The 14885-nt window shown below is 43.8% G+C and overlaps 2 protein-coding genes across 2 annotated transcripts; both read right to left on the bottom strand.

Annotated features, from left to right (window-relative positions):
• Positions 1 to 2282: 2282 nt before the first annotated feature.
• LOC119353552 lies at positions 2283 to 3215 on the bottom strand. The gene is made up of 2 exons (XM_037620171.1): positions 2548 to 3215; positions 2283 to 2401 (listed from the first exon to the last, which is right to left on the bottom strand). The coding sequence occupies exons 1-2, from the start codon at positions 3193 to 3195 to the stop codon at positions 2360 to 2362; spliced, it is 690 nt and encodes a 229-aa protein (XP_037476068.1). The 5' UTR covers positions 3196 to 3215; the 3' UTR covers positions 2283 to 2359.
• LOC119353551 lies at positions 3185 to 4890 on the bottom strand. Its single transcript, XM_037620170.1, has 3 exons — positions 4735 to 4890; positions 4564 to 4644; positions 3185 to 4457 (listed from the first exon to the last, which is right to left on the bottom strand). Exons 1-3 carry the CDS (start codon positions 4885 to 4887, stop codon positions 3216 to 3218), a joined length of 1476 nt encoding a protein of 491 aa, XP_037476067.1. The 5' UTR covers positions 4888 to 4890; the 3' UTR covers positions 3185 to 3215.
• Positions 4891 to 14885: the final 9995 nt, after the last annotated feature.

The following is a 14885-nucleotide window of genomic DNA, read 5'->3' as shown; positions in this document are numbered from 1 at the left end:
CAAAGCAATCTACAACTCGGGCCTGGGATGGCTCTTTACTCTCCTCGGACCACTGGACAAGACGGCGCTATGGTTGTACTAATGACCATCTAGAGGATTTGGTACGTGCGCAACGAGATAACACATGAGAAAAGGCCTCCGCCTACTGAAGCTCTCGTCGGTTCCTGCATGTATATATTAGCTCGCTTTTGTGCCTCCAGCAGTATCCCAATGGCGACGTTGTCAAAGGAAAATGGTGCTCAATGCCCTTCTGTCAGCCTATAAGGCCAATGCCGAGCCTAAGGAAGAGCTGCGTTGGGGAGCTTCATTCCGTCCACAGGTATGGTAGGAGGTGGTATGATACTCCAGGATGCACATGGAGATCTTATCTATAGCGCTTGTCGGGAAATCCGATAGCGTGCTGGGTGCCGAGCTAGCGGCGTGTCGGGAAGGGCTGGAACTGGCCCTCCATCGGACGATGCTGCCCATTTTGGTCGAGCTTGACATCGTGGAGGCGGTGTCATTGATCACAACAAATTTCGAGGATCGATCAATGCATCGCATATTGGTTAAGGAGATTCAAAGACTGGCCTCAACCTAAGGATAGAGAGATTTCTTCTACTCTTTGTTGTCGGTCGCAGAATAAAGTTAGTCATGAACTTGCCGCATACGGCCATACCACTCCCCATACTGCAGTATGGCCACATTTGGCAATAGATTTGTTATAAACTTGACAATGGCTAAGAAGCCTCCGTGAGTAATGAGAATCTCTTTCTCCCGCAAAAAAAAAACTGAGGGGCAAATTTTAAATTAAAAAATTGTTTACCGCCGGGAGTATCTATGAATTTGGTATGTGAAATTTGTAAGAAAGAAAAAAGCATTTTTTACGGTGCACAGACATTGGCCGCAACCTTGCTACCAGAGAGAATTATCCTGAAGCCAATGGTAATAAAAAGAAGGCAAGGATTTTGAACCCTCAACCTCTTTGCCCGTGTCTGCACCTTAAAACAAGCAGTATCTGTAATCTGTAACAGCACATGAAAACTGAAAGTGGTCTTGCACTGCTTCTGATCACTCTGTGCATTTAAAAACCGAACCGAAAAACCATACCGAAAATAAACTGAACCGAACCAATTTTATGGTTTTTATGGTTTCTGATTTCGGTATGGTATGAACTTTTCATACCGATTTGAACTTGGTTTTTATGATATATACCGGAAAACCGAACGGTTAACCGAATAAACCGAAGTAAAAAATAAATTTATATTTCTTGAGATGAACAACCATACAAGTTGTCATTTTTCTTGTACATGAGTCAAATGCACTACTAAGCACGTAATTTTTTCTTGTAACATAGTCATTTTTCTATTTTTAAAATGCTAAGCACGTCCATAACCATCAACAGATGAATCGATGCATGCATATATACTTATATATATAGTCATATACTATTTGTGTAGAATAGTATGTGTTTTGAGTCATAAATTTGCTAATTATTATTACGTCATTTTCAAATTCGCGTCAACTTTGGTTTTTATGATATATACAGAAACCATACCGAAATAATTTGGTATATACCGAAACCGAACCATATTTTAATTTCATATCATATATTACCGAAGTATTAATACCGTATAAACTGAAAAACCATATAAATCAAACCATGTAAACCGAATAAACCGAACGCACAAGGTGAGCTTCTGAGGTACCAAAACAACGTGCACCTTACTCTACTTCCCACATGTCACGTAGGTTGTCAGTGCCCTTACAGAATCTTACTACTTACGTAGTTTGTAATCCTGAGCAGTGCGTGCTCAGAGAAACTTCAACCGCTGGCAGTAAATGGTTGCTTGATATACTAAGATTACTGGAGTCTATCAAGTGCTTCTACTGACAGATTCATAAACTGAAATGGTATGCTTGTCACACTATCAGCAAAGATGTGGTGTCTTCTCAGAGGATTTAGCATTTGAGCATACAAGAGTTTCAAGAAAACACATATCAAGCAAGAAATTCAGATACCAAACTGCAACCTACTATTAGCAACGAAATAAGAACTTCGGTTTCCAGTGCAACACCAAAGCACTGCGAATGATAACAGAGGTTCAGAGTTTGCTTAGGATAGCTTAACTACAGCGGCTAAACGCATACTAAGCGTCCAAAATATGAAGAACTTGAGAGTTTGACAGATGAGATTAGAATCTCAAATCTGGCTAGTTCTTCTGAGTGTGTCTAGGTTTCATCATTGCCTGCAACTGCTCCATCTTCAGTTCTGCAATGCTCTTCCTCGAGCACGACAGTTTGTGCGCAGTCCGGCGACAGATAAACAGGAAGGCCACACTCTAATCTCTTGTCTGGGATCCAAGTTTGTGCTTCACCTTCAAATGGTATGATACCTCTGAAGCAGTGTGGTATGGTATCTCTGTAGTCATGAGAGAACTTATTGAATTTTTGCCTCCAGGTCCTACCTAGATAGGGCAGGCTGTAGTATGGGGACATGTATGTAGCAGTGCTAACCCCAATCTCACAACAGACCGCAATGACATGAGAGCAAGGCTTGTGAAGTACCTGTGGCTTGCCACATGAACAGGTGGCAGTTTTCCGAATTGTGCATCCTTTAGACTTATTAATGCCAACGATATAGTCCGTCTTCAGGTGAACAGTCACCTCCCTCTTCCTTCCCTTGACTGTAAATTTTTGATCCACTACCTTACCAAGATAATTCTTTTCATCGGCGTATGTGTACATAAGTCTATGCGTCTCGGATTTCTGCATTTTGGAATTCAGGTCAACCTGGACATGTTCAGGGAAGTTAATTATCGGGTTGCCGATCGCTTTGTTTGCTGCGACACTTGTGTTTTGGAAGTACTCTACCAAGCGCAGGAATGTCACCTCCACTATCGCACTGAGCGGAAGGCATGTTATCCCTTTCAATACAGGGTCGTTCTTATATGCATCAGTTGTATCACTGCCCATGATGCCATACCTTGCTCCATCTCGATCGTATGCCAGTGACCACTTCTCCTTTGGTTTCGGACTGATCCAGTCAGAGAACTTTGTTATCTTTCTGTTGCTGTCATCGGCATGATCTCCTTCCTTCACATCCACAACTGAACCATGTTGATTGCACAGGCTTCGCGCCTCAAGCTCTGCCACATCATGCTCGACTGATTTCTGCTGCATTTCCCCACTACCATCATGTTCTTTCTCAGCCATATATGTGGATGTCAGCTCATCTAGCTCCTTCCAGATTTACCGAACTTATGGCGTCGCTTCTGCTGGCAAAGTTTCTTGAACATCATCACCAGCTTCTTCTCGCCAAAATACGCAAAGAAGTTTTCAGCAAGGTCTTCCATGCACCATCGGCTTTCTGCTTTACGCCACTGTCGTTCACGGGAATTCAGAAGGTCCTCCACAGCATCAATCAACTCCTTTTTGTAGTCGTGTATGATGCACACATCAGACTGATGCACCACTGCTCGCTCCAAATTCCTAAGAAACCACAGCCAGCTTTCCTTGGTCTCATCCTCGACAACAGCACATGCTACTGGAATGGAGAAATCATTAGCATCTAATGCTACAGCAGTCAACAGCATCCCTTGATATTTCCCACATAGTGGTGTGCCCTTGATGCATAGCACAGGGCGACAGGTATGGAAGGCCTGTAAGCACTGTCCAAATGCCCAAAACATACGCTGCAGGACTCGAAAATCTTCACACCCTGCAACCTCTGCATCCTTGATGTCAACAAAAGTACCAGGGTTTTTACGTGCTATTTCCTTAAGTAACCTCGGGGCAAAGTTGTGTGAATCATAGAAGGTTCCAAATTTACTCTCCAGAGCAAACTGTTTTGCTCTCCACGCCTCAACAGGACTAATCCGCTCGCCATAGTGACGAGTGAGATAATCTGCAATTTCCTCAGCTGTCATTGTTGGGTCTTCCACAAAGGCACCAAAGCCGAAGCGACCCGTCAGGCTTTTCGTCCCGGGCAACACAACCGTCGCCAGTTGAGAATAATCGCCATTTACAGCTTTGAGCAAAATGTGGTAGTGCTTGACCTCAGAAGATTGCACATACAACATGAACCTCTGTGTCACATTCCTTTTTCTCTTCAATTTATTGGCAAAGGAACTCCAGCATTTGTCAGTCCTAAAATAATGTATGTCCCACGGGTAGTACTCCAAAGAACAGTCTGGTTCGGAGGACTCGTCGTCAGTGAGGTCCCTTTTGTGTTGTTTGAAGAATCCCTTAATATCAATATCTTGTGTTTCTGGATGGAGCCGGAACAGCTTGAAGACCCAGAGCTGCAGATCCACCAGTGACATGGACTGTGGCTGCAGCTGTAGCTCGCCGATGACACGCGCACATTTGTTCTCTGCAAAAAGGTCTGAGCAATCCTCAACTAAATCATTGCCCTCCACGCTGAGAAACTCTTTTCTAAGTCCATAGTACACAGGCATCTGAATCGGTTCTTCAACCTACACCACCAAGCAATGCACAACACAGATGCAACAGAATCAGACGAATCAAACTACCAACCTAGATTGCAGGGGGAGGGGGGACGGGTACAGTGAAACTACAGACCTGCGGCTTGCGAGGCTTCCTGGCAGCCTTCCCCATCGCCATAGCCGGGGCCTTCCGCTTCCTCGCGCCGGCGGCAGTACCCTGCGAGATTAGAACGCACGGATTTGAATAAAACGGGCGGTGGCGGAGAACCCATCGAGTGGTGCCCGGACGGCTGCGGGGAGAGCGTACCGGGTGGGGGGCGGGGAGCGCGTCGGTGCCGGCGAGGTAGGGGTCCGCAACGACCTCGGTGGCGGCGCGTGGTTCCTCCATGGCCGGCTTCGCCGGAGCAGGGTTGCCGCCGTCGGGGCCGAGGTCGGCGTAGGTTTCCATCTGTGCGCGCATTTGGGGAAGGGGAAGAGAGTTTTCCCTCGCTTCTGCACCTTTTTCCCTCCATTTTCTCGCGATGATGGGCCGTTCGTCAGGCGGTTCCGCTGTTGTATCTGGGCTGTAGGAAGGCTCTGCGTGAGTGGATGAGCCTGCATTTCCATTTGTTGTTGGGCTCTCAGCCCCCACGTAGAAAAAAAAGAAATGTGCACAAAGAAGTATGCATAGTTTTACATGCCCGGTCACAAAAGAATATCAGTCTGTCTGTCTGTGCAAAAAAAAAATCTCCCTGCCGATCCGGCCATCTAAGCCCCATCGCTCACTCTGCCGCCGATCATGTAATCTCAACCTTCTTCTTTTCGAGCATGACCTTCTTGCCTTCGAGTGTTATCTCCTCGTCGGTCGCCGCCATCAACATGTTAAATCTCTCGGTCTTGCATGCCTCCTTGACGTGTGAGCGTTTGAAGTATGCCACCTCTTTCTTCGCCAAGATGTCCTCGAATCTCTTCGTCATCATGGTCGCTGCCATTCTCGCTTCGCCTTCTCCTCCCCTCGCTTCTTTCCCGGAACTCTCTTCTAGCCTTCTTGGGCGGATCTTTTGTTGGATCGGTTGGATCACGGTTTTCTTCCTCCGCGCCACATGAGCTTGTGGGCCCCCGGTTACCACCTTGACCTGATTCCACCGCCATAATTCCCTTTAAATGATGAAACCATTTGTCGTTCCTCGAGAAGAGTGTTATCGCCGAGTCTCTGTTCTGAAGAGATCTCATTTGGAGTCCTGTTCCGGTGCCCCGTCGGAGGGGGAAGCCATCGCCAGAGGCCTCTTCATCAACCTTATTGCCTCCATGACCATGTGTGAGTTATTTCTTCAGGACCTATGAGTCCATAGTAGTGCCTAGATGGTGCGCTCTCTCTCTCTCTCTCTCTTGGATCTTCAATACCTGTTCCCCTTCTTCCTTGTGTGATTGAAATCTATCTGATGTATTTTTGCGATGTATTTGTTGGGATATGATGAATTGTGTGTTTATGATCAGATTGTTCACTAAATCTATTTGAATCTCTTGAAGTTTTTGTTGGGTTTCGTAGTAATTTCAAAAAATTTCCTACGCACACGCAAGATCATGTGATGCATAGCAACGAGGGGAGAGTGTTGTCTACGTACCTAACGGAGACCGACTGCGGAAGCGATGACACGACGTAGAGGAAGTAGTCGTACGTCTTCACGATCCAACCGATCAAGCACCGAAACTACGGCACCTCCGAGTTCGAGCACACGTTCAGCTCGATGACGATCCCCGGACTCCGATCCAGCAAAGTGTCGGGGAAGAGTTCCGTCAGCACGACGGCGTGGTGACGATCTTGATGAACTACAGCAGCAGGGCTTCGCCTAAACTCCGCTACAGTATTATCGAGGTATATGGTGGCAGGGGGCACCGCACACGGCTAAGGAATAGATCACGTGGATCAACTTGTTGTGTCTTTGGTGCTAGCCCTGCCCCTCTATTTATATGTTGAGCCCCGGGGTCGAAACTTGGAGCAAAAGCCTCCTCAAAGTCGGTTTTGCCCGAAAGGCAAGAGTCCCACTCGGACTCCAGGACCAAACGCCACAATCCTTGGCGTCTGGCCCAGACGCCATGGGCCTCGGCGTCTGGCCCAGGGCCAGACGCCAGGGTCTCCGGCGTTTGGCCACCTGGCCTCCGCAAGACTCCTTTTGCACCGACCTAAAGCCTCATGGGCTTGACCCCTTGGCCTAACCATATCATCCAATATATGAATCTTTACGTCTCGACCATTTCGAGACTCCTCGTCATGTCCCCGATCTCATCCGGGACTCCGAACTCCTTCGGTACATCAAAACATGTAAACTCATAATATAACTGTCATCGTAACCTTAAGCGTGCGGACCCTACGGGTTCGAGAACAATGTAGACATGACCGAGACACGTCTCCGGTCAATAACCAATAGCGGGACCTGGATGCCCATATTGGCTCCTACATATTCTACGAAGATCTTTATCGGTCAGACCGCATAACAACATACGTTGTTCCCTTTGTCATCGGTATGTTACTTGCCCGAGATTCGATCGTCGGTATCCAATACCTAGTTCAATCTCGTTACCGGCAAGTCTCTTTACTCGTTCCGTAATACATCATCTCACAACTAACATATTAGTTGTAATGCTTGCAAGGCTTTATGTGATGTGCATTACCGAGAGGGCCCAGAGATACCTCTCCGACAATCGGAGTGACAAATCCTAATCTCGAAATACGCCAACCCAACATCTACCTTTGGAGACACCTGTAATGCTCCTTTATAATCACCCAGTTACGTTGTGACGTTTGGTAGCACCCAAAGTGTTCCTCCGGCAAACGGGAGTTGCATAATCTCATAGTCATAGGAACATGTATAAGTCATGAAGAAAGCAATAGCAACATACTAAACGATCAGGTGCTAAGCTAATGGAATGGGTCATGTCAATCAGATCATTCAACTAATGATGTGACCTCGTTAATCAAATAACAACTCATTGTTCATGGTCAGGAAACATAACCATCTTTGATTAACGAGCTAGTCAAGTAGAGGCATACTAGTGACACTCTGTTTGTCTATGTATTCACACATGTATTATGTTTCCGGTTAATACAATTCTAGCATGAATAATAAACATTTATCATGATACAAGGAAATAAATAATAACTTTATTATTGCCTCTAGGGCATATTTCCTTCAGTCTCCCACTTGCACTAGAGTCAATAATCTAGTTCACATCGCCATGTGATTTAACAGCAATAGTTTACATCACCATGTGATTAACACCCATAGTTCACATCGCTATGTGACCAACACCCAAAGGGTTTACTAGATTCAGTAATCTAGTTCACATCGCTATGTGATTAACACCCAAGGAGTACTAAGGTGTGATCATGTTTTGCTTGTGAGAGAATCTTAGTCAACGGGTCTGCCACATTCAGATCCTTATGTATTTTGCAAATTTCTATGTCAACAATGCTCTGCATGGAGCTACTCTAGCTAATTGCTCCCACTTTCAATATGTATCTAGATCGAGACTTAGAGTCATCTAGATTAGTGTCAAACTTGCATCGGCGTAACCCTTTACGACGAACCTTTTTCCATAATCGAGAAACATATCCTTATTCCACTAAGGACAATTTTGACCGCTCTCCAGTGATCTACTCCTAGATCACTATTGTACTCCCTTTCCAAACTCAGTGCAGGGTATACAATAGATCTGGTACACAGCATGGCATACTTTATAGAACCTATGACTGAGGCATAGGAAATGACTTTCATTCTCTTTCTATTTTTGCCGTGGTCGGGCTTTGAGTCTTACTCAACTTCACACCTTGTAACACAGGCAAGAACTCTTTCTTTGACTGTTCCATTTTGAACTACTTCAAAATCTTGTCAAGGTGTGTACTCATTGAAAAAACTTATCAAGCATCTTGATCTATCTCTATAGATCTTGAAACTCAATATGTAAGCAGCTTCACCGAAGTCTTTCTTTGAAAAACTCCTTTAAAACACTCCTTTTATGCTTTACAGAATAATTCTACATTATTTCCGATCAACAATATGTCATTCACATATACTTATCAGAAATGTTGTAGAGCTCCCACTCACTTTCTTGTAAATACAGGCTTCTCCGAAAGTCTGTATAAAACCAAATGCTTTGATCACACTATCAAAACGTTTATTCCAACTCCGAGAGGCTTGCACCAGTCCATAAATGGATCGCTGGAGCTTGCACACTTTGTTAGCTCCCTTTGGATCGACAAAACCTTCCGGTTGCATCATATACAACTCTTCTTCCAGAAATCCATTCAGGAATGCAGTTTTGACATCCATCTGCCAAATTTCATAAAATGTGGCAATTGCTAACATGATTCAGATAGACTTAAGCATCGATACGAGTGAGAAAACCTCATCGTATTCAACACCTTGAACTTGTTGAAAAACTTTTGCAACAAGTCGAGCTTGGTAGATAGTAACACTACTATCAGTGTCCGTCTTCCTCTTGAAGATCCATTTATTTAACATGGCTTTGCTGATCATCGAGCAAGTAAATCAAAGTCCATACTTTGTTGTCATACATGGATCATATCTCAGATTTTATGGCCTCAAGCCATCTCGCGGAATCTGGGCTCATCATCGCTTCCTCATAGTTCGTAGGTTCATCATGGTCTAGTAACATGACTTCCAGAACATGATTACTACACCACTCTGGTGCAGATCTTACTCTGGAAGACCTACGAGGTTCTGTAGTAACTTGATCTGAAGTTTTATGATCAATATCATTAGCTTCCTCACTAATTGGTGTATTTGTCACAGGAACTGATTTCTGTGATGAACTACTTTCCAATAAGGGAGCAGGTACAGTTACCTCATCAAGTTCTACTTTCCTCCCACTCACTTCTTTCGAGAGAAACTCCTTCTCTAGAAAGGATCCATTATTAGCAACGAATGTTTTGCCTTCGGATCTGTGATAGAAGGTGTACCCAACAATTTCCTTTGGGTATTCTATGAAGACGCACTTCTCCGATTTGGGTTTGAGCTTATCAGGATGAAACTTTTTCACATAAGCATCGCAGCCCCAAACTTTAAGAAACGACAACTTTGGTTTCTTGCTAAACCACAGTTCATATAGTGTCGTCTCAACGGATTTAGATGGTGCCCTTTTAATGTGAATGCAGCTGTCTCTAATGCATAACCCCAAAACGACAATGGTAAATCAATAAGAGACATCATAGATCGCACCATATCCAATAAAGCGCAGCTACGACGTTCGGACACACCATAACATTGTGGTGTTCCAGGTGGCGTGAGCTATGAAACTATTCCACATTGTTTTAATTGATGACCAAACTCGTAACTCAAATATTCGTCTCCGTGATCAGATCGCAGAAACTTTATTTTTCTTGTTACGATGATTTTTTCCACTTCACTCCGAAATTCTTTGAACCTTTCAATTATTTCAGACTTATGTTTCATCAAGTAGATATCCCCATATCTGCTCAAATCATCTTGTGAAGGTCAGAAAATAATGATACCTGCTGTAAGCCTTTCATCGGACCACATACATCGGTATGTATGATTTCCAACAAATCTGTTGCTTGCTTCATTGTTCCGGAGAACGGCATTTTAGTCATCTTGCCCATAAGGCATGGTTCGCAAGCATCAAGTGATTCATAATCAAGTGATTCCAAAATCCCATCAGCATGGAGTTTCTTCATGCGCTTTACACCAATATGACCTAAACGACAGTGCCATAAATAAGTTGCACTATCATTATTAACTTTACATCTTTTGGTTTCAATATTATGAATATGTGTATCACTAAGATCGAGATCCAATGAACTATTTTCATTGGGTGTGTAGCCATATAAAGTTTTATTCATGTAAACAGAACAACAATTTATTCTTTTACTTAAATGAATAACCGTATTACAATAAACATGATCAAATCATATTTATGCTCAACGAAAACACCAAATAACACTTATTTAGTTTCAACACTAATCCCGAAATTATAGGGAGTGTGCGATGATGATCATATCAATCTTGGAACCACTTCCAACACACATCGTCACTTCACCCTTAACTAGTCTCTGTTTATTCTGCAACTTCTGTTTCGAGTTACTAATCTTAGCAACTGAACTAGTATCAAATACTTAGGGTTTGCTATAAACACTAGTAAAGTACACATCAATAACATGTATATCAAATATACTTATGTTCACTTTGCCATCCTTCTTATCCGCCAATCACTTGGGGTGATTCCGTTTCCGGTGACCAGTCCCTTTGCAGTAGAAGCACTTAGTCTCAGGCTTAGGACCAGACTTGGGCTTCTTCACTTGAGCAGCAACTTGCTTGCCGTTCTTCTTGAAGTTCCCCTTCTTCCCTTTGCCCTTTTCTTGAAACTAGTGGTCTTATCAACCATCAACACTTGATGTTTTTCTTGATTTCTACCTTCATTGATTTCATCATCACGAAGAGCTTGGGAGTTGTTTCCGTTATCCCTTGCATATTATAGTTCATCACGAAGTTCTACTAACTTGGTGATGGTGACTAGAGAATTCTGTCAATCACTATCTTATCTGGAAGATTAACTCCCACTTGATTCAAGCAATTGTAGTACTCAGACAATCTGAGCACATGCTCACTAGTTGAGCGATTCTCCTCCATCTTTTAGCTATAGAACTTGTTGGAGACTTCATATCTCTCAACTCGGGTATTTGCTTGAAATATTAGCTTCAACTCCTGGAACATCTCATATGGTCCATGACATTCAAAATGTCTTTGAAGTCCCGATTCTAAGCCGTTAAGCATGGTGCACTTAAACTATTAAGTAGTCATCACATTGAGCTAGCCAAACGTTCATAACGTCTGCATTTGCTCCTGCAATAGGTCCGTCACCTAGCGGTGCATTAAGGACATAATTCTTCTGTGCAGCAATGAGGATTTAACCTCAGATCACGGATCAAATCCGCAACATTGCTACTAACATTTTTCAACACAATTTTCTCTAGGAACATATCAAAATAAACACAGGGAAGCAACAACGCGAGCTATTGATCTACAACATGATTTGCAAAATACTACCAGGACTAAGTTCATGATAAATTTAAGTTCAATTTAATCATATTACTTAAGAACTCCCACTTAGATAGACATCCCTCTAATCCTCTAAGTGATCACGTGATCCAAATCAACTAAACCATGTCCGATCATCACGTGAGATGGAGTAGTTTCATCGGTGAACATCATTTATGTTGATCATATCTACTATATGATTCACGCTCGACCTTTCGGTCTCCGTGTTCCGAGGCCATATCTGCATATGCTAGGCTCGTCAAGTTTAACCTGAGTATTCTGCGTGTGCAAAAACTGGCTTGCACCCGTTGTAGATGGACGTAGAGCTTATCACACCCGATCATCACGTGGTGTCTGGGCACGACGAACTTTGGCAACGGTGCATACTCAGGGAGAACACTTCTTGATAATTTAGTGAGAGATCATCTTATAATGCTACCGTCAATCAGAGCAAGATAAGATGCATAAAAAGATAAACATCACATGCAATCAATATAAGTGATATGATATGGCCATCATCATCTCGTGCTTGTGATCTCCATCTCCGAAGCACCGTCATGATCACCATCGTCACCGGCGCGACACCTTGATCTCCATCGTAGCATCGTTGTCGTCTCGCCAATCTTATGCTTTCACGACTATCACTACCGTTTAGCAATAAAGTAAAGCATTACATCGCGATTGCATTGCATACAATAAAGCGACAACCATATGGCTCCTGCCAGTTGCCGATAACTTGGTTACAAAACATGATCATCTCATACAATAAAATTCAGCATCATGCCTTGACCATATCACATCACAACATGCCCTACAAAAACAAGTTAGACGTCCTCTACTTTGTTGTTGCATGTTTTTACGTGGCTGCTACGGGCTTAAGTAAGAACCAATCTCACCTACGCATCAAAACCACAACGATAGTTTGTCAAATAGACTCCGTTTTAACCTTCTCAAGGACCGGGCGTAGCCATACTCGGTTCAACTAAAGTTGGAGAGACAGTCGCCCGCAAGCCATCTATGTGCAAAGCACGTCGAGGGAACCGGTCTCGCGTAAGCGTACGCGTAAGGTTGGTCCGGGTCGTCTCGTCCAACAATACCGCCGAACCAAAGTATGACATGCTGGTAGGCAGTATGACTTGTATCGTCCACAACTCACTTGTGTTCTACTCGTGCATATAACATCAACATAAGTAACCTAGGCTCTGATACCACTGTTGGGTTTCGTAGTAATTTCAAAAAATTTCCTACGCACACGCAAGATCATGTGATGCATAGCAACGAGGGGAGAGTGTTGTCTACGTACCCAACGGAGACCGACTGCGGAAGCGATGACACGACGTAGAGGAAGTAGTCGTACGTCTTCACGATCCAACCGATCAAGCACCGAAACTACGGCACCTCCGAGTTCGAGCACACGTTCAGCTCGATGACGATCCCCGGACTCCGATCCAGCAAAGTGTCGGGGAAGAGTTCCGTCAGCACGACGGCGTGGTGACGATCTTGATGAACTACAGCAGCAGGGCTTCGCCTAAACTCCGCTACAGTATTATCGAGGTATATGGTGGCAGGGGGCACCGCACACGGCTAAGGAATAGATCACGTGGATCAACTTGTTGTGTCTTTGGTGCTAGCCCTGCCCCTCTATTTATATGTTGAGCCCCGGGGTCGAAACTTGGAGCAAAAGCCTCCTCAAAGTCGGTTTTGCCCGAAAGGCAAGAGTCCCACTCGGACTCCAGGACCAAACGCCACAATCCTTGGCGTCTGGCCCAGACGCCATGGGCCTCGGCGTCTGGCCCAGGGCCAGACGCTAGGGTCTCCGGCGTTTGGCCCCCTGGCCTCCGCAAAACTCCTTTTTGCACCGATCTAAAGCCTCATGGGCTTGACCCCTTGGCCTAACCATATCATCCAATATATGAATCTTTACGTCTCGACCATTTCGAGACTCCTCATCATGTCCCCGATCTCATCCGGGACTCCGAACTCCTTCGGTTCATCAAAACATGTAAACTCATAATATAACTGTCATCGTAACCTTAAGCGTGCGGACCCTACGGGTTCGAGAACAATGTAGACATGACCGAGACACGTCTCCGGTCAATAACCAATAGCGGGACCTGGATGCCCATATTGGCTCCTACATATTCTACGAAGATCTTTATCGGTCAGACCGCATAACAACATACGTTGTTCCCTTTGTCATCGGTATGTTACTTGCCCGAGATTCGATCGTCGGTATCCAATACCTATTTCAATCTCGTTACCGGCAAGTCTCTTTACTCGTTCCGTAATACATCATCTCACAACTAACATATTAGTTGTAATGCTTGCAAGGCTTATGTGATGTGTATTACCGAGAGGGCCCAGAGATACCTCTCCGACAATCGGAGTGACAAATCCTAATCTCGAAATACGCCAACCCAACATCGACCATTGGAGACACCTGTAGTACTCCTTTATAATCACCCAGTTACGTTGTGACGTTTGGTAGTACCCAAAGTGTTCCTCCGGTAAACGGGAGTTGCATAATCTCATAGTCATAGGAACATGTATAAGTCATGAAGAAAGCAATAGCAACATACTAAACGATCAGGTGCTAAGCTAATGGAATGGGTCATGTCAATCAAATCATTCAACTAATGATGTGACCTCGTTAATCAAATAACAACTCATTGTTCATGGTCAGGAAACATAACCATCTTTGATTAACGAGCTAGTCAAGTAGAGGCATACTAGTGACACTCTGTTTGTCTATGTATTCACACATGTATTATGTTTCCGGTTAATACAATTCTAGCATGAATAATAAACATTTATCATGATATAAGGAAATAAATAATAACTTTATTATTGCCTCTAGGGCATATTTCCTTTAGTTTTTTGCTGTACAATTATAGCTATGTATGCTTTTTGATCTATTTGTCTTATTTGGCCAATGGTTGTTAGATCTTCAAAGGGAGTGGTGCATATCAGTGGACTCAATCTTACATTGATTTCTATATCCTAATGACAGAATGGGAGATTGATTGCCACCAAAAGGACGACGACTGATCGGATTGCCTCAGAGGACATGACTACGAGGTCATTGTCCGCTATCTCACTTAGTTTAGTCTTTTTTTTAAACAAGTAGTTAAACTTGTTAAATAGCATCCGGTTTGCATATAGTATATGGAAAATTGCTTAAATTTTGTTCGGTTGCATGATTTTTCTTCTTAACATTCATTTAAAATATAGATTTAGTGCGCCGAGTTATATGGCCGCCCTCTATCCATTTTTTGTGGACAGTTTGGGCATGCTCATGAATTTTATGTATCTGATTTGATGGGTCAGCGTTGAAGATGCCCAGACGCAACTCTACACTTTTACCACCACTAGTAAATGTGCACGTGCAACGCATGAATAACCG

Source organism: Triticum dicoccoides, chromosome 2A (assembly GCF_002162155.2).
Source record: "Triticum dicoccoides isolate Atlit2015 ecotype Zavitan chromosome 2A, WEW_v2.0, whole genome shotgun sequence".
NCBI lineage: Eukaryota > Viridiplantae > Streptophyta > Magnoliopsida > Poales > Poaceae > Triticum > Triticum dicoccoides.
The sequence above is the reverse complement of the archived record's forward strand: the minus strand, read 5'-3'. Positions and strand labels throughout refer to the sequence as shown.

What these genes read in the sequence shown, in the direction of transcription:
- LOC119353551 (XM_037620170.1), bottom strand. Translation starts at nt 4,887, where the DNA reads ATGCGCGCACAGATGGAAACCTACGCCGACCTCGGCCCCGACGGCGGC. An exon ending in CGCTCCCCGCCCCCCACCCG is followed by an intron (nt 4,645 to 4,734) that starts GTACGCTCTCCC and finishes CTAATCTCGCAG; the next exon opens with GGTACTGCCGCCGGCGCGAG. An exon ending in GGAAGCCTCGCAAGCCGCAG is followed by an intron (nt 4,458 to 4,563) that starts GTCTGTAGTTTC and finishes TTGGTGGTGTAG; the next exon opens with GTTGAAGAACCGATTCAGAT.
- LOC119353552 (XM_037620171.1), bottom strand. Translation starts at nt 3,195, where the DNA reads ATGGCTGAGAAAGAACATGATGGTAGTGGGGAAATGCAGCAGAAATCA. An exon ending in GTTCATGTGGCAAGCCACAG is followed by an intron (nt 2,402 to 2,547) that starts GTACTTCACAAG and finishes TCATGACTACAG; the next exon opens with AGATACCATACCACACTGCT.